The sequence below is a fragment of the Grus americana genome, chromosome 2 (assembly GCF_028858705.1).
Source record: "Grus americana isolate bGruAme1 chromosome 2, bGruAme1.mat, whole genome shotgun sequence".
Lineage (NCBI taxonomy): Eukaryota > Metazoa > Chordata > Aves > Gruiformes > Gruidae > Grus > Grus americana.
Genome location: NC_072853.1, coordinates 27688717 through 27708215, shown reverse-complemented (window position 1 = coordinate 27708215; position 19499 = coordinate 27688717). Strand labels below are relative to the sequence as shown.

Genomic DNA, 19499 nt, shown 5'->3' with positions numbered 1-19499 from the left:
AGGGAAAATGCTTTCAGCTTAAGTCAGACTTCAGGGTGATATGCTGCATTGTCTCAAGGGCACTAAATGGAGCACAGCAACCTGTACATCTTTCTGCACCTTTGGAAAACTTGTAGCTTACACAGTTTAATTACTGAGGGGTTGGAAACTATTTGTAAGTCTGCATCGAATAATGCAGCAAAAGAGCAAAACCTCCATGAGAACAGAGCACAGTGGCAACAGGGTAGTGTAGCTGTATTGCCTTCAGGAGCCAGGCATAGGGCTCTGCATGGTGGCATGTGGGTGTGCGAGGTTGTCTGGGGACCTTTAAGGTGGTGCTGTCCTGTGCTGTGAAGACAAACTTATGATCAGGTATTGCCCTGCCTGTATACCATACTATTTGCGTCCTAAGCACTTCTAGCAGTAGTGGGGTCTTTTCTTACACATCACTCTCAGGAGACAAATGAGCTCCTTATAGTCTGGGGAAGAAGACTGATGCTGGCTAGCCAATTTGGAGCACTTTCTTAGAAAACACTGTTCAGCTCAGGCTGCAGATACAAGGTGGCTTCTCCACCTTTTCTTCTGTAAACCTTTGTTCAGACATATCTGCATTTTGACTGTGAATAAACACCAAATACATTTGTAATGAAAGACAGCATGCAGATAGTATTGCTACCACACTTCACTTTCACTAAAGCATGCTCTAAAAGAAAAAATCAGTGGCTGTCTTTTTCCAGTAGAATCATAAGCCAGAAACAACCTGGACACTGTCCAGAACCCACTACTTGAGACTCTGGCCTGTTAAAAAGCAGATGTGGATCAAGATGTAAATATTTTGGCTGAATTTCATCTTCAAAACTTAGCAATACCATTTATTCTGTGAACAAAATATACCTCCTGCGTCTGATGAATCTGGTTCAGCAGCTCTATCATTCAAATTAGTTCTGAGTTGTGAGAAGATACATTATGTTGTGAGATCTTTTATCGTGTACATATGTGATCCCCCCCCCAAAAAAAATATAGCCATCCTTTGTCATTGCTAATATTTACATAGGGGTAACATCCTTTGTTTGCAAGAAGCGTTGAAATGACAGAACGATGGGAAAAAAACATATTCTGTTTAACAACTTTGCAGGAATTTTTGGCTCATGGCCTCAGCAACGTGATTCCTTCATTTTTCTTTTGCATACCAAGTGCTGCAGCGATGGGACGGACGGCACTTTTATACAGTACGGGCGCCAAAACACAGGTAATGGGTTAGAGAGAAGTACGCAGGAGAATTAAAGCTATGATACTGCTCACTGGAACTTGTGCTGATTTATCCATTGTGTTTCTCTTTTCTCCCTTTTCCTCTCTCCTGGGAAATGACTGCCCTGTCATTGCATCTGATCAGCATCTATCTTACTAGAAAAGCTAACGGTTCCACTTGTTCCTTTTTACCTGTATGAGTCTGTGGCAGTAAGGAGGTTAGGAGTTGTGTTTTCAGGCTGCACGAAACAACGTGCAAGACCTTTCAGTTTTATGTGAATTTGTCAGTAACTGTAACAAAAGTGCCCCCTAATGGTCTTTAATGGATTTAATGGTTCAGGCTACACTGAAGCTTTGGAAAAAAAATTAGATTTAATTTAGTGCTTCTATCTGATTTTCAAAATAAAGTGAAAGTAACCTTAAGAGCTGTTTCTTAAAAAAACCCCAAGTAATCTCCCAACTTCTTCCTTGTGACATGGTGTACTTGTCCTGTCCCTCAGTATATCTTGAGCCCAGAGATGACACTCTGTTTTTAAGGACTTTTTTGACTATTTCCTGCTGTTGGAAATTAAACCCACAAGTTCTTATTGCAGTAGCTCAGAAAAGAGGAAACTGCAATTGATGAAAATTATAATTGTGACCCTGTAAGGCTGTTGTTACCTGTCCAAACCATGCCCATGAACAGGAGAGGTAGCAAGCTGCTCATCTGTGACCTTTGCATATGTTGGCACCACGTGGGCCACCGCAGCCGGGACACCCGCGGAGCAGCCCCCTACGCGCTGCCTCTCCTTCCTTCCTCTGAAACGCAAGTCTCCATTGGTGATATCCTGCCATATAAATGTTCTGTCCTTTGGAGTTTGTTGTTACTGTCTTTTTATAACTGTTGCTCTTGCCTGTGTAAAGGACATTAATTACAAGGAAAAGGGTAATGAGGTACAACTGAAAAGTCTAAGTACAGTCTATAGGTGCTGTTTCTTCTTGGCCATGTCCTGCAATTATTTCTCATGCAGATACAGCACTACTAAGAAATAATACAGAGCTTTATTTCAACATGTTAATTACTTGCTAATTAGCCGACACAGTACTCTAAACTCAATTAATCATAATAATTTATTCAATAATAATTTAAAAAAGCATTTATATGCAAATAGTTTAGCTACCACTTTGCTATTAGCTATTTCATATCTTTGAGTTGGATTCAATGTCATGCCATGTACCCTCATCCTCACAGACATCCTCTTCTGTTACCTGTTCATGTATTGTATGTACAATTTGCAGTTGTACTGCATCATGGGTTTTCCAAGGAAGTTTTAAGGTAACCTGAAGACCTATACCTGAAGACCTATACTTGAAGACCTATAACTTGAAGACATATAGGGCATCTGAGCACTTTGGCTGTGTTGGCAAAGGCCCCAGTAGAAGTGTATTCAATATATGAAATGGAAAAAGAAACCACTGTAGTTTGATTTCAAGGTAGGAAGTACATGGTAAAAATAACAAGGATCTGCTTGGTTTTATCCATTGGTTTCACAGTATAGCAGAGCCTGCATCCAAAAGTTAAAAGTGTGGCCATGTGTTAATGCTATGAGAGTACTTTAATAAACATAAAATTCCCTCTCCTGCCTTCTTTTTGGAACACAACACATTCACTCAATCCTCTGCTTTTGGAGCTGTCTAGGCAGTATGAAGAGAGGACAAGAACATCACTCATAAATGTTGGTCAGATCATAGGCAAAAAGAAGAGTGAGGGGTTGCTTTGACTATGTGGAGAGAAGCCAGTTTACTTTGGCATATGTCATGAAAGAAATGCAAAGAGCCTTTCCTCTGAAAGAGCAGCTCAGAGCAGCCCTTTTATCTCCAGTGGCTATACCTGGGATTCAGTGATGTCATTTATTCTTCAGTGATATCTTTTCCTGGGAGAAAACAGAAGTGAGGGACTGTATCATGGTGTAGAACTGTCCTTCAAATAGAATCAACACTTTTTTTTTCTTTTCTTTTTTGGGAAGGCAGAAAGAGGGAAAAGTGACTTTACCAGCAGATTTTGTGTCCCTTTTTCTGTAAACACTCTGTCTATCCTTCTTGATGGTATTTTTAAGTACACCATGGCTTTAATTTTCTAGTGTTTTAACAACTTGTCTGGTTTTGTTTTTAACAACTTGTCTCTTTAAATGAAACCTAATTATTTTAGTAAAGAAACATATTATCAATATAAAAATAAAGTGAGCATCTGTCTACTTATCGTCAAAAACCTTCTGTGAATCTGGACTGTATCTTAATGAGACCAGAAGTACTCTACTTTGTGAGCAGTCAGAGCGGAGCAGAAGACTGCAATTCTACTGTAGTTTTCCATCAGATTAATACCATATGATACTGTGAAGAAGCATATAATTCTTAGGACATATATTTGTCTGGATTCCTGTCACCTGCATTAATTATAATTTTTAATATATATAAAATGAAACAGGTGAACTGGTTACCCAGGATACGGAGAAGGCTGAGTACTCAACGACTTCTTTGCCTCAGTCTTCACTGGCAAATGCTTGAGCCACACTACCCAGGTCACAGAAGGCAGGGACTGCGAGAATGCAGAACCGCCCACTGTAGGAGAAGATCAGGTTCGAGAATATCTAAGGAACCTGAAGGTGCACAAGTCCATGGGACCTGATGAGTTGCATCCGCGGGTCTTGAGGGAATTGGCGGATGAAGCGGCCAGGCCACTCGCCATCATATTTGACAAGTCCTGGCAGTCCGGCGAAGTTCCCGCCGACTGGAAGAGGGGGAACATAACCCCCATTTTTAAGAAGGGTAAAAAGGAAGACCCAGGGAACTACAGGCCGGTCAGTCTCACCTCCGTGCCTGGCAAGATTATGGAGCAGACCCTCCTGGAGACTATGCTCAGGCACATGGAAAACAAGGAGGTGATTGGTGACAGCCAACACGGCTTCACTAGGGGCAAATTGTGCTTGACAAACTTGGTGGCCTTCTATGATGGGGTTACAGCGTCCGTGGACAATGGAAGGGCAACTGACGTCATCTACCTGGACTTGTGCAAGGCATTTGACACTGTCCTGCATGACATCCTTGTCTCTAAATTGGAGAGACATGGATTCAATGGATGGACCACTTGGTGGATAAGGAATATGGCTGGATGGTCGCACTCAAAGAGTTGTGATCAATGGCTCAATGTCCAAGTGGAGACCAGTGACAAGTGGCGTTCCTCAGGGGTCAGTACTGGGACCGGCACCGTTCAACATCTTTGTGGGCAACATGGACAGTGGGATCGAGTGCACCCTCAGCAAGTTTGCCGATGACACCAAGCTGCGTGGTGTGGTTGACACGCTGGAGGGAAGGGATGCCATCCAGGGGGACCTTGACAGGCTGGAGAGGTGGGCCCGTGTGAACCGCATGAAGTTCAACAAGGCCAAGTGCAAGGTCCTGCACGTGGGTCGGCGCAATCCCAAGCACGACTATAGGCTGGGCAAGGAATGGATTGAAAGCAGCCCTGAGGAGAAGGACTTGGGGGTGGTGGTTGATGAGAAGCTCAACATGAGCCGGCAGTGTGCGCTTGCAGCCCAGAAAGCCAACCGTGTCCTGGGCTGCATCAAAAGAGGTGTGACCAGCAGGTCGAGGGAGGTGATCCTGCCCCTCTGCTTTTGTGAGACTCCACCTGGAGTACTGCGTCCAGCTCTGGGGGGCCCAGTACAGGAGAGACATGGAGCTGTTGGAGCGAGTCCAGAGGAGGGCCATGAAGCTGATCGGAGGGCTGGAGCACCTCTCCTATGAGGACAGGCTGAGAGAGCTGGGCTTGTTCAGCCTGGAGAAAAGAAGGCTCCGGGGAGATCTAATTGCGGCCTTCCAGTACCTGAAGGGGCCTACAGGAAAGCTGGAGAGGGACTGTTTATCAGGGAGTGTAGTGACAGGACAAGGGGTAATGGATTTAAGCTGAAGGAGGGTCGATTTAAATTAGATATTAGAAAGAAATTCTTTACTATTAGAGTGGTGAGGCACTGGCACAGGTTGCCCAAAGAGGTTGTGGAGGCCCCCTCCCTGGAAGTGTTGAAGGCCAGGTTGAATGGGGCTTTGGGCAACCTGGTCTAGTGGAGGGTGTCCCTGCCCATGGCAGGGGGGTTGGAACTAGATGATCTTTGAGGTCCCTTCCAACCCAAACCATTCTATGATTCTATGATTCTATAAAAAAATTGTTCTTATATTTTCTAAAGCATTAACATGAAATAATTGGTGGTTTCTGATTTAACACAATAGTTTCCTTTTAGTGTTGATCTCAGTAAAAACAGAAATCTTCCATTGTGCAAAAACGATGACACAGTTCTCCATGTATAATTTTTGCTCCGTGCTATGACAGATCTGTTTAGTGCAACATAGGGTGTCTGGCTATAAATATGTTACAGAATGACAGTGGATGCAGTGAAACTTCTGGGATGAGATATTGCACACACACGCTCCATTTAATAATCGAGCGTGTAAGTGATGCTGCGGTCTGTGTCTGTGTGCTGTCAGCAGGGTCAAGCACAGATGTTGAGATCTCTTAACTATGTTTTCACTGTAGTTGGCTGAAGGTAATCACCAGAGATTAAAACCGAAATTACATGCATCTGCAATCCATGGATACGTTAACAGCTAACATATTCAACATCTCATTCTGGACTTTGTCAAGAATATTTATTAATTAGTCCTTTTTCACACATTTTAATTTTTTTTTTTTGTTAGACTGAATGATCTGCTTTTCTTGTTTATCGTTTTAGGTGGCTTGCCTTATCTCTTGTGTATTAATTCTTGTGGTGATCTATGCAATTGGACCTTTGCTGTACTGGCTGCCTATGGTACGGTACTTTTCTTTTTTAAAGATTCTGTCAAATATTTTCTAATGACTTAATTTCTTTCAGGGAAAGATAGTACTACCTCTAAATCAGCTTTATTTAATTTCAATAGCAGAAAGAATAGAAAGGGAACAGCAAGTCTCAAAATCATAAAATACTGAGGTGACAACATAACACATATAGATTTTACACATATATAGTTGCATATATAGGCTATCACATAAGTATATTAGAAAGCATTTCTCTTCTACTTATTTTTGGCAAATAGTTTATGAAAAATATACATCCAGATTGCTGTGGATTTGTAAATTGACAAAGTGTAGTAGAAATTAATGAAGATTCAGAATTTTTCTCCAGTCATGCATATGATGTTGACTTTGCTTTTCATATAAATTTGACACAAATGATTGTAGATAGTGATCTAAGCTTAATTACAGGAAGATTATGAGATATTCTTATATCTCTGTCATGGAATACATCTTCTACACTAAACCAACTTCTACACTGTAAAGCAACATGGTGTGTTTTGATATAAGCTATGTCTGGCTTTTGGTATTACAAATTAATAGTTATTTTTAACTAGAGGCATACAAAATACAGCTCCAAAATTAGCCATAATCCTGCCATGTTTGTATATGAAATTTTAACTCAGCTGTATTTTAAATTTACTTTGTGCTATTGTTTACAGTGTCACATGAATGTTCTCACTTTTCAAACACAGATACTTTTATAGCTTATTTTGACCATGTGAAGTAAGGATACTTGAAGAGGGATGCACAATACGTCCTTTTTCTTACTATACTGCTTTCCTCCATTTTTTATATGGATTATATGTAAATTTTGACTGGTTTCCTATAGGCTTTTCCCCCCATATTTAAAAAAAAAAAATCATATGTTGCTTTCTTGATATTTTACTTCTTTTCTACTATGCTTTTCCAGCCCTCCCCACCTATGCACTGCAACTCCATTGCTTTGTACTCCATCCTTTTTGGCTCCAGATGATTTCTTCATCCGTCTGCTCCCCCTTTCTGATTTGCAGAATAATAAATTATTTTGTTTGCTACAAAGTTAATGGATTTTTTGTTCTAGAGGCCTTCCCTAGGTGATGAAGAAGGGGAATTAAAATTCTTCACTGTGTAGGAGTTGAGTTCTGATTTGCTTCTTAGTTCCCCAGACTATGGCTGAATGTCTTTGGTCTGGCGATGCATGGAGAGCCTTAGGATGTCCTGAAGTTTCTGTCATTTTTCTCACAATCAGGTGGCCTATAGATTGCCTTCAGGAAAGAAAAATTAAGTTTGGTACTTTAAGTTTGTGTCACAAATGCACCTTGTGCTTATCCCATTTTTGAAACACTAACTTCATTTTTTGGTAATTTAATTATAATATTGACTGCTAATCTGAAGAAAGAGCATTTGTTTTCACTGCCAATACTGCAAATGGCTTTTGGTTTTTATTTCTTTGCAGTGTGTGCTAGCAAGCATTATTGTTGTGGGCTTGAAGGGGATGCTAATGCAGTTCCGTGACTTAAAAAAATATTGGAATGTGGATAAAATAGACTGGGTAAGTGAAACTTAATCTAAGGAGGCTTTCCTGAGACCCTTTAACAAATACCTGCTAAATAAACTTTAATAGTTCTGTGGCCCTAGAAGAGATAAGTGCAAGCCATTATTACTAGGGTTTTTGTGGACTATCTGCTTATTTTCTGTCTCAGAATAACAGCATCTGTAATGTCAATTGTATTAAAAAATGGAATTTTAGCAAATGATAAAGAATCAAACCTAATTTAATGCTGAAGATGTGCATACAGACAGATCAGGTTAATCCGAGCAGATGTGTGTATCTAAGTTTGTACGCCTTCTCTAGCTGGTTAGCTGGCTTTTGCTATTGCTATTGTAGTATTATCAAAGAGATATCTTTGTCAGCTGGGGATATGGAATGACCATACAGGACAAACAGAACTGGAAACACTAGAAATGCAGAAAGATACATATCCGAGGGTGCTGTAGGTAAATTGCCTTAACTCTTTCCGATTTTGCGAACAGAATATCTATTGTTTAATCAGAAAGAAAGGTCCTGCAGTATGAGAGGAGGAATACATCAGAAAAAGCAGATAGATGGAAGGAGACATAGTACGAAAATCTTGTTTAATGCAAAGTCTGAACGGTCTGACATACATTTGCACAGAATTCCTAGCAAATATTAAAGACGAGCCCATGTTTAGGAAAACTCCTAGATTTCTCTTCTTTGAATGTATTGGCCAATTAGCGGAACCAAAACCTCTAACCATTTACATAAATACATACTGACATCCCATAAAGCTTTTGGAACTTCTGTTTGTGCAGTTTCAGTTAACAAATATTCAGAAAGGTATTTTGGCCATATCCTCCTTCTCTGTGGTGGGACATGTAGGTTACTGGAGGTAATATTGGACTTTGTTGAATTCACCAGTGACTTCGTATTCTACAGCAGTAATGGTAAGTCTAGACTGAATAAAACATTTTTTATAGAGTACTGGGTTTCAGTATGGAAAGCAGAGCTGAGTAAGCAACATCGAGTTTGGCTATGTGAGATTTTTCGCATTCTGTCACAGAATACTAGAGTTGGGGGGTTTTTTTGTATCATCCAGAAAAAAAGCTCTGTCTTTCAGGAAATCTTATGTTCCTCAAGCAGGAAAATTCTGAAAATATCTTCTATCACTTGTACTGTATTTGGTCTTCAGCTTATCCTAGATTTCCAGTGTCCCAAGGGGTGGATGATGTGGATCAAGAATTATTTTGGGGACAGTGAACTTAAGAAAATTGGTAGTTAGGGAAGAGAGATATATCTTCTCTATCAGTGCACTGAGGTAATAAGTAGTTAAGTTTTCCAGCAGGACATTCTGGAAGCTCACTAGACTTGATGCATCTTCATAGATTGACTGATTTCTGCTTTTGTGGTGTTGGCAGAAAAGGATGAGTGAGTAGTTAGTTATTACATCTCTGACATCTGTCATTATTTCTAAGAACGGGTTGAGAGAGGGAGAGTTTGCTGGGTTTATCTTCTTGACTGGACATACTTGAACAATGATTTATCTTCAAGTAGTTGCACCATCAATCCTTAGCCTGACAGGGTAAATCATCTTGCTTTAAATAGCATTGTCCAAAGTAAAGCTACAGACGTTGATCTTACATTGCTGCCTGGTCTGAGGGAGCCCCACCAAGCCCAGTGGTTTGAGTAACCACACTGGTGTTGATTTTGGCCTGAAAAGATTCACCCCAGCAATTGATAGCACATTGGAAATGAATCAGTTCCATTACCCAGGTTATCCGAAGAATTTTGAAGATAGAAACTCTAAAAGAAAACATTTGGAAATAATTAGCAGCTGTCATTTCTGGAGCTGATTCTTTGAAGGGCGTGTGTCATGTAACATAGAAGTCAGGTTTGTTATGCTCATAGGTCTGGCAAACGAGAGTGTGTGGAAACAGAGTATTACGGCTTTTGTTACCTTTTTCCTTTGCACTTCTTTAAGCTTCTTATTGAGCACAAACAGGATGAGTAATATTTATTTGTTGATTAGTTCTTTATAAAATGTGATCCTGTAAATGTAAAAGGTACAGCTTGAATGGTACTGCTCAGGGGTTGAACTCATCATGGGTCCCTTCCAACTCAGGATATTCTGTAATCTCTCCTTTCAGCCATAGATTGCTTTTTCTTATAGATTTAATGTTTAGGAGCAGCTGAGTTCAAAGGAGCAGCTAGGGTGACAGACCTAAGTAGCTAATACTAAATATTTTCCGCTGAATATTATTACATATATTTGTTTTCTTTCAACCTGTTTTTTATCAACTGTCAGTACTGTCCTGTTTTTACATCCCACCTCTCAAATCATACCCAGTTTCTTTCCAGCTAGAACCCTACTGCCCTTACTCCAAAGAGCCCTTTTCTACCATTCACAGCACTCCTATCAACTTCAAAGGTCTCTTGCTTCAGTTAAGGTCTTTCGTCAGTCCCTACACCTTCTTGGATAACTTCAATAATTTCAGATCACTAATTGCTCTATTCCACTGCATATATTAAATACATAACTGTATGCATAACAGTATTTGTCCTCCCTCTGCTGTCTTCATCTTTTGACTGCTTCCAAGGTGTTGATTCCTATGTTATCTGTGTTTTGTACATTAACCCAAGAACAATTTGTCTTGAATTTTTGCCTATTTTTGAGGAACTACCAGGAAGCTGGTCTGGAATTCTTCTGGAAGTATATCTCATTTTTCAGGTTCTTGGATCAAAAGTTGATTTCCATATCCTTCCTGCAAGCCTAATTTCTTGTGCAGGCCTACTTCTTGACTAACTTCCCATTTTTGTTCTCCAGCTTGACATTGCACTTTCCTGGTACCAACAAAAAGGCCAGTGAAGTTCTTGTTAACTCTTGTTTTTAAGGCTGAGCATCCCAGATGAGCTGCAGCCATCTAAACTAGGCGAAGACTACTGCCTGGTAATGGGTTGCTGAAGAAAAATGTTCTTTTTTCTGTTAACAGTTAGACTTGAAAGTGCAAAAGATGGGAAAAAGGTATTTCAGAGGGTGAAAATTTTCTAACTGAAAAATGACAGTAGAATAAGGATTATCTTCACGAGTTAATTATATAACAGGAATTTGGGGTATTCAACAGAGAAATAATATGGCATTTAAAGAGAAAAAAATGTTGAAAATTGTACAAATGACTTTACCAGCACATGACCAGAGCTGAGGCAGCACTATGTTGTATGCCTGACTTGTAAAGCAGAAAAAATGACAACAATTTATGGTAAAAATTACACATTCCCTGCATGGTGCCCTGATGGCAGAAGTAATTATGGATGTATGAATTGTAAGTGTGTGCACATATATTGATATATAAAGATGTAAAGAATGCTACTAATTCAGCAATTAAAGTAAATCCAAAGAGGAGGGTCTCACTTTCAACAAGTGTCCTCCAAGATCTTGCCAGTTTCTAAGTGAGTTTCTAAGACAAGGAGCCACCATCCTGTCAATATATTTTGTCAAAATAGACTGGAGCAGGGGGCCCAGAGAGACTCTTCCATGGAATTTTGGAGCTCATTGGTGCAAGTTCATGTATTTTTAGAACTTTTTAACATATTATCCTCAGGAGGGAGATGAACTTTTAAATTTGTTCAGATGTTCACCACATAGGGGCCCTGATTCATGAGAGAGCACTGAAGGCTTTGCTATATAAACAATTTTCCAAAGAGTAGGAAGCCATCTCTTCTATGATAATAATTTTACACGAATGCTTCCAGCTTATGACATCCTAGGGAGATTTTCTATCCTTCATGCATTAGTGAATATGCTACCCTGAGTTATATTAGTTTTGCTGTAGTTAGTCTCAGTGAGATGGGAAGGAATTTACAAATGCTTAATCCATTGAAAGTGTGATTGCCATATAAATTCTTTTTAAAGAATAATATCAGTCCACCTGTCTCCAGGGCAGTCTGTGCAAACAAATACCTTCTTAATCATTGTGTACAGAATGCCTGTGAAAAATTATATTAAAGAACTACCATACCACTTTACTGTTTAGCAGTTCCTGGTTTATGGCTGTAGTGGTCTTCACTTCACCACTTGAATCGTAGGTTTTGATTAAGGGTGCCCTGAGGATGTATGCAGGCATCAGTCATTTGTCTGCAGGACATGGGAGCATGAGCATGCTATGCAGCCTTCCTGGAGCCAGAGCCTCCTCCTGCACTCCAACATCTTCTCTGCCAAGGCACCCCCTGAACGAACAGGACCTTAATAGCATTCTTCTTCTGGCTGTGTGCTGGTGACTGCAGTAAGGGCCTCTGCATCTGAGCAAGTCATCGCAGCCTCGTATTACAGAGAGTGCAGAGCTGGTCAGTCAAATCATGTTAGGGTATGGTTCACCCCTTCCTGAAGTAGGCAGCAGCGTAATCAGGTAGGAGTCAGGTGAACTGCATCCTAAATTCCCCCCACTCTGATAACGAGGTCTCTATTGATTATGGTGGGAATCTAGACAGCTCACCCAGTTGTAGCCATCTGTGCAGTAGAGAGTTAATGCCAAGTGAAATGAATCCTACCCATACAGGCAATAGCTGATCATCTCCTCAGTCTGCAACAAAAAGGGAAGTTTATAATCTGGTTTCAAAGAGGTACAGAACCATTTAGTATCACAGTGTCTTAGGACTGCACTATTTAGCCATTGGCTCAGAGACTATTCTCCCACTTCACCTATTTCACCTTTTTTTTCCCGCCAAGTTCCCATTTCACGCTCCCCTCAGTGGTGGATGGGTAGACCTTATGAAATGAAAAGGAAACATACTGTCCACAGAGTTTTGGAGGCAGCTGCTATCTGTACAGTCACAGTACCTCTCAGTGTTTCTGATACTGTCTGATACATACAGACTTGAACATAAATCCGTATCTCCTACTTGTTTCTTTTCTCCCCCTTTAAATATTTTTTTTAATTAATACAGTACAAGCATATTTTGAAGTTGGGTTTTGTTTTGACTTTTGGGAATAACGTGCCTATAACACATTATTGATAAGATTTGAAAAATTATTAGATTCTATCTGGCCTGGAATATACAATAACCATCCTGAAGTAAGTTGCCAAAGAAAACTTTGATATTTCTATGACTTCTTTGTTGAACCTTGCAACAACCCATGATTTAAAAAAAAGTCTATCAGATCAACATAACTTCTTTCTACAAGTTTGATGGTACCATACCTAAAAAAGTACTGACTCCAGGCCCATACAAAGCACTAAAAGGGAGATTGACAGATAAGAATATGATTGTTTTGGCTCATCCTTTACAACAATGGCAGTCTCTAGTTACAGTTAAGATGTGAGATACTGGGCTGCTTAGTACTCAGCAGTACTTAAACATTTTTGGCTTTGATTCTTCGTATGTAAAGTTCATATTGGATTTTCATGCTTTCTGTTTTCTGAGACAGAAGAATTTTGCAGGTCTTGCAGCAGTGATTTAGTTAGATGTGATGAGGCTCAGGTCTGCAGCTGAAGTGGATTGCTTGATCTCAGGCGTGGTCAAGAGTTCAGCCTTATCAGGATGGGCTAATTCTTGATCCTGCCTGAATTTCAGGTTTGTAGTGTTTCTGTTAGCCCTTTCATGTCCAGCGAGCTCCTTCGTAAATATCTATTGGATTTGTAAATCTTAGATTTACTTTCTCACTGATTAATCAGAACTCAATGTTTTTTGCCCGTAGAGGTATTCTTTGCAAATATATTCACAACAATTGGTATAAGATGTCATAAAAAATAAGTGGAGGTTGAGCACTCTTTCAAAGAATGAACTACCTCATTACTTAGCAGCTTTGCTGTTGAAGAGACTGTAAAACCTTTAGCAGTAGTTTAAAATTTGAAGATGAGGGAGGAAAAGGTTTCTCAGTAGAGTCATGTAACACTCTGTCCTCTCTGAAGCACAAATTAGTATGGTATGACTTACATTTTATAATTCATAAAATAACAGTTCTGAAATCTGCCTGAGCAAAATTCCTGTGGTTAGGCTGAAAGTATTCTATTGTCTCTGGCTTTCCTGCGCTAAGTGAAAGCATCAGAAAGGATAATTTTAGCACTGATTGTGCCATTGTAATGTGATCTGTTCCTCTGCAAACATTACCAAGAAGCACTGTAATTGTTGAAACAGGCACCTGTGGAGATCAGTATATCCAGAGGAGTGAAAATACTTTCCATTCTTCTTTAACACTTTTTATATAAAGATTAGGTGGCAGTCTTTGCTTAAGGCTCCCTCAAGGAAAGAAATATATGCTGACATTAGGTTGGTATAAGAAATCAAGTAATTTGTGTTTTTCTCCTTTTAATTGTAAAACCTGGACATCTCTTGGCCATACATGTCATTGTATAGGAATATAAGTGATTGTTTAGAAAATAATTCAGAAAAAAATTTGAAATGTTACAATCTTTTGGGTTTTAAATATTTTAAATTCTTTTTCAAAGTGACTTTTTTTTAGATATGCTTCTTTGTATTTTTTTAAATTGTATTTAAAATTAATCCAAAGTTGTATTAATCAAATATTGAAAGATGGGGCAGTAATCTGAAATCTCACTGTTTCCATGTGAAGAAATCCATTCCCCAATAATTTTTATTTGTTATAGAATTGGTTTAGTCAGATGTACTCTAATAAATGCCACTTTTAATTAACCTCCTTGCAAATTGTAATTCCCACTTATACAATTAGTGGGAGAAGAGCTCTCTGTATGTGACCTTTGTGGTACCTCATTGTGTAAAAATAAAGGAGGATTTTAAATGTATGCAGTGAAGAAGGTGACAAAAACTTGCAATGTGAAAAAATAAAATATGGGTTTTACAAAACAACTGAGTTCATTCTGAATTATGCTGGCAGCACAACTACATATGCTATTTTAAGTAACCCTGAAAGCAACCTCTGTGAGCATTGGAATGAGTAGTGCTATGTCATATGTGTTCTCCCATGGGTAGACATTATTTTAATTGCTAGTTCAGTCTTCAAAATTTGCCAGTTCAAAGATCTGAAAGTTCACCTTTGAGAAACCATCTTAATTTTAAAAAATCTTTATTTCTGCTTCATAGAATGTAGATTGTTACAAAAATTAAAGCTAATCGCCTCTTTCTGTTTCCCTCCTTAAAGAGCATATGGGTTAGTACCTACGTGTTTACAATATGCTTTGCTGCTAACGTGGGACTGTTGTATGGCGTTGTCTGCACTATAGTAATTGTGATTTTCCGCTTTCCCAGGTGAGAAATAATTTATTGAAATGTTCTAGTAGCACATCGTTATGTCTTCTTTCTGGCACATATCTTCACCATCAGGGTAGACGTATAATACACTAAATTTCACAATGAAACATCAGTATTTTAGTTGCAGAAAATTACAAGATAAGACAATTCGAAAGAAAAAGTCATACTTGTGCATTTACTATAGGCTAAGGATCTCTAAAACATTTTATGCTATGGCATTATTTTGTGATTTCTCTTAGTATTACACATCTCTATGACTCATTAGGTGAAAGTAGCATAAAATCAACAGAAAGATCAATAATATATTTTTTTTTCCATTAGATACTTATTTGCTCCTTAAGGATAAAGTATGTCTGGCAAGCCTTACTAGCTAAGCACCTTTATAAACTCCTAGATATAATGTTGCACAGGAGTTGATAGTTGCCATTTGCACTGATAATATATATTAATGAAACACAACTGCACAACTATTCTAATGTCTAGGGAAAAGTACATTGTAAATTCTATGTATGAACCAGAAAAGAGTAGCTCTCTGGCAAGCTATAAAACAGTAATGAAACTTAAAATTAAGATTTTATTGACCAGAAATTTCCATTTTTCATATTTGAATTAAAAAAAAAATCACATTTTCAAAGTTATATACTATAATTTTAAAATACGCTTTTTATTCTTTTAACTGGATAATTATCACAAAAAATAAGCTTGATATGCACAAAACTATCTATGGATTGCATCATTGCAACTTTAAGCTTCTATGCTGTAGTTTTGGAGTGTGTCTCTTCCTGTATCTGTTCAAGACTACTGAAGATTTGCCTTACAGATTTTCTCTGTGTATTGATTACAGAGCAAAGACAGTGAATTTGAAATATGTGAAAGAAGTGGAATATAAATACAAAACAGAAGATAACTGTGTAAGTTAAATTATCTTTTTCTGTGTTTGTGTGTTCCACTAATTCAGATTTGTTTATTTTCTCTAGTTGGTTACCAGATTGTAATCGGTGAGTCAAGGGAACATTTTTATGAAATGATCACTTGCAATCTAAAGCCAGTATGACATAGTAAATACAAAACTAGTCTGGGCATCAGAAATTGGAATTTTTTCCTGGTTCTGCTGCCGGTCTCCAAAGTTAGGCAAGTCCTCTTAGATCTGTCTTAGTTTATTTGTTACTTTTAAGTTAGGAATTGCTCTTTGCAAAAGTTTCCTAATTCCTAAGTCTAAGGAAATCTCTTGGCAGCAAGGGCAAGGGCCATCTGAGCAGACAATAGCTGTCTCTGTATTCTTACCAGATTTCCACATTTCCTGAAATTCCTTTGATACTCTCATCATCCACAATCTCTTTTCTGACCCCATTTCTGCCACCAGCCCCTTGTGATCGGATTGTCCCAGAGGACACCATGTGTGGCTGGGGAAGGAGGAAGAGCAGCACGAAGTTGTCACAGACTGCTTCATGCATGTCACCACCCTTTAACCAAACAAGGGTACCCTCAGGTGAAAAACGGATGGAAGAATCTCTCCGAAAGACTGTGCTTTTACAATTTGGCTTCTTACACACTTAAACCTACCAGTCAGAGATTTTAAATTCTTTCGGTTATTTTCATTGCAATTATCATCAAAGTTGCTTGTGGTCAGGCCTATGGTAAGAGGAGAAGGGTAATGACCCAGAGAGGTGAACTCCCTCCTCTGAGATGAAATGGTAGTTCAGCAGCCAAGAGAGAAGTAGAACCATGTGTCCTTTCAGCACAGAGTCCCATCACTAGGGCATCCTGCCTTCTCTACCGCGGCAGTTTCTACTATGTCCTCTTTCCTTTCCTTATGCTTATGAAGGGTCTTATGTATCAGTAAGCAACATGCTCAGCAATTGTTACCTCACTACTAAGAAGCTCTAAAGAATTTATTTTTTCTGGCAAATATTTCCCATCAGACCTATCTTGGGCTCAAAATCTGAACTTGGCTCAGGGGGGGTTTACTGTTTTGGCATGCTGAACAATGCTGGAATGTGAAAGGTACATGAGAACAGGGAGGGCTCTGAAATGTGAATTTAAAATGGTGGTGTTTAGGCTGGCCCAGCTGTCAATTATTATATCATTTTTCATTCTAAAGAAAAATGTTGGAGTAACTTTGTCAGAGATGGGTAACCAAAATTTGATTTGCCTGCTTTTTTTCATATCAGTTCATAAAATATTTTGTACAAATCCCTATGCATTTTTTTTTTAAGCTAACTGCTCCCCTGCTTTTTTTCCTTAATCATTAAGATTAATGCCAGTAACCAAATAATAACAAACTAGTGTCTGCAGACAGTGGGGAAAATAACATTTTGTTAGGAAAGCAAATTGCTCAAGAGCTTATTACACAAAGTAAAGAAGGAAAATATTTTTAAGATTTAGAAAAATGCCTTTAATTGAATTTAGGGTCACTGGGTTGCAGTAGGCATTTAGGGTAATTTTTAATGTATGAATGTTAGACTGATCCAAGTTCCCCTGGTAAATAACAGCTTAGACATAAACAACAGGACTTTTAAACATGAAAATATGCAAGCTTAATGATCTACCCTGCCATTAAGGTCTGTGGATTTATAGAGGTTATTTCATCAATAGGATAAAAGACATTTTAATGTGGAAAAAATCAAGAGGGTATTTAGAAGCTTATGTGAAACACATTGCATCACAGACCTTCCCTGAACTGAATTCTTATCCGAGCGTAGACAGTACTGTGCAGAGTGCACGGGGCAATTGCCAGTATCCTTCTAAGTGACAGCAGGGGTAGGTCACCTGAGATAATTTTCTTTCTTTCTTGGGAAGGACGTGAGAAAGAGGAAGTCCATTTTTCTCAGAACTGTTCTTACTAAAAAAGGAGCTAGAACCAAACCAGAGCCAGAAATAACTGAGCCAAAATTGGCATAGTTGTCCTTGCCCATCCTGGACAAAAAATCGAACCTAAGTCTGCCGTCTGCTTCATCTGGCCTTATTATTTGAGCCTTTCAATTTTTCCACCTTGTATTTTTGGAAGCTTATTAGCTTGTTGATCATCACAGGCTTTGATCTTTGCACATCGGTCTTCCTTTTTCTTAGTTTTCTTCTTCCATTTGCTCGTTCAGGTATGGCACCAAAGGGCTCACTTGTCTCCACACCAAGCTGTGTATAGCATTGTTTTTAAGGGAATTTGTGGGATGTTGTAGTATTTCCCCATTCAAGCATATATTGCCCTCTGTTTTGCCCTTATTTTAGAGTTTTCTTTCATATAATCTTAGCCATTTTAATTGCCAGTTAGGCTTTGCCACTTGACTGACCGAGGTATGTTGGTGATATTTACCACAATCACATTCATAGGTAAATTGCGTAAGGTCCCTATACATAGTCTGGGGTTCATTGCCTCAATTTTGGATGTTTGAAATGTTTCCTTAGTCTGTATGATGGCTGCTGTGGTGGTGTCTGAGAGATCATCTGGTTCCCAGAAGTCTGAATAGCAGTCTACAATAAGGAGGTAGTTTGTGTGGTTTGTGGTGAAGACTTCCATTTCTGTTTTGCTTGAAGGTCTGTTGGGAGAACTGTGTTATCTTCAATGCAATCCCACATTTTTTGAGCTACTTAAAAAATTGCCTCTGTGTCAGCTCCACTTGTGTTTGATTGTGACCTTGTTACATGTCTCTGACTTTTGTTAGGAAGACTAGAGGCTTTTTGAACCCATATTCTCTTGCGAATTCTTGGTTTTTACTTCCTATTAGCCATTGTCACAAGTAGTTCGTTTTTGAGAGCTGATAATCACATAAATCAGATATTTTATTTCAGCAGTAAATGGATATTTTCTGTATCCAGACCCCTTTTTGCACTTAGCAATAGGATACTTTATTGCATATAGCACTTTTGTGGACTGAATTCCTTTTGGAGCACTTCTCAGAATCAGATCTGTTTGATCTGCCCTCAAGGTGTGCTGCTGACCTGCTGAGGTGTTGTCAGCTGCAGTGTTTGCCCATTAAAATCAGCAGAATGGTGTCTCTCATCCTGTTTTCATTCTTCCAAAGTGGGCAAAGTTTTTTCTGAGATTGTTGAAACCGACACTCGGCAATACCACGTTTTGCATGTGAAAATATGTGGTGGGAATTATTGCTGTGCAATGTTCAGGTGATGCATTCCCAGATCATCTTTGCCTCTCACTTGGAAGGAGGACGCTGTCAACTTCCACATGTAACCTAGAGATCTCCAGCTTCTGTAACAGACATTCCTGAAAGGGAAATTAATCCTATTACTTTTTTGGCAACTGGCACTTACGAGCAGTGTTTTTGTGGCTATTTAAGATTCTCTAGTTGCATGCATGCTCGTCAGGTAGAAAAAGTAGAAAATGCTACTGAAAATATTGGTAACTTTTACAGGCCACACATGATCCTGCTTCTCTCTGTTTACAGCACTAGATGCGTAAAAGCTTAATACAGTTATTTATTGGAATGTACGTAAAGAACTTTGTAAGTAGATGTAATATCTTTTACTAGATCAAATAGTACAACTGGAAAAAGTAGAAGACACTAACGGCTGACAGACTTTTCCTCAAGTCTGAAATAGAATCAGCAGAAATCAAAGCAGCTGTGCTCCACATTGAATTTGGTCTGTCTCAGACCTAATTTTCCTACGAAAAAGAGAGACATAGCTCACAACCTGCAGAAAATGGAGAGCTCAGTAGCATTAACTTAA

General features: G+C 38.9%; 1 protein-coding gene across 1 annotated transcript in view; it reads left to right on the top strand.

Moving 5' to 3' along the window:
- SLC26A7 (solute carrier family 26 member 7) overlaps positions 1-19499 on the top strand; it is a 70860-nt gene that overhangs the window by 41395 nt on the left and 9966 nt on the right. The window contains exons 8-12 of the mRNA XM_054816768.1: positions 1115-1228; positions 5991-6068; positions 7530-7625; positions 14707-14813; positions 15661-15727. Of these exons, the coding sequence (XP_054672743.1) occupies positions 1115-1228; positions 5991-6068; positions 7530-7625; positions 14707-14813; positions 15661-15727 (462 nt within the window). The remainder of the gene's footprint in view (positions 1-1114; positions 1229-5990; positions 6069-7529; positions 7626-14706; positions 14814-15660; positions 15728-19499) is intronic.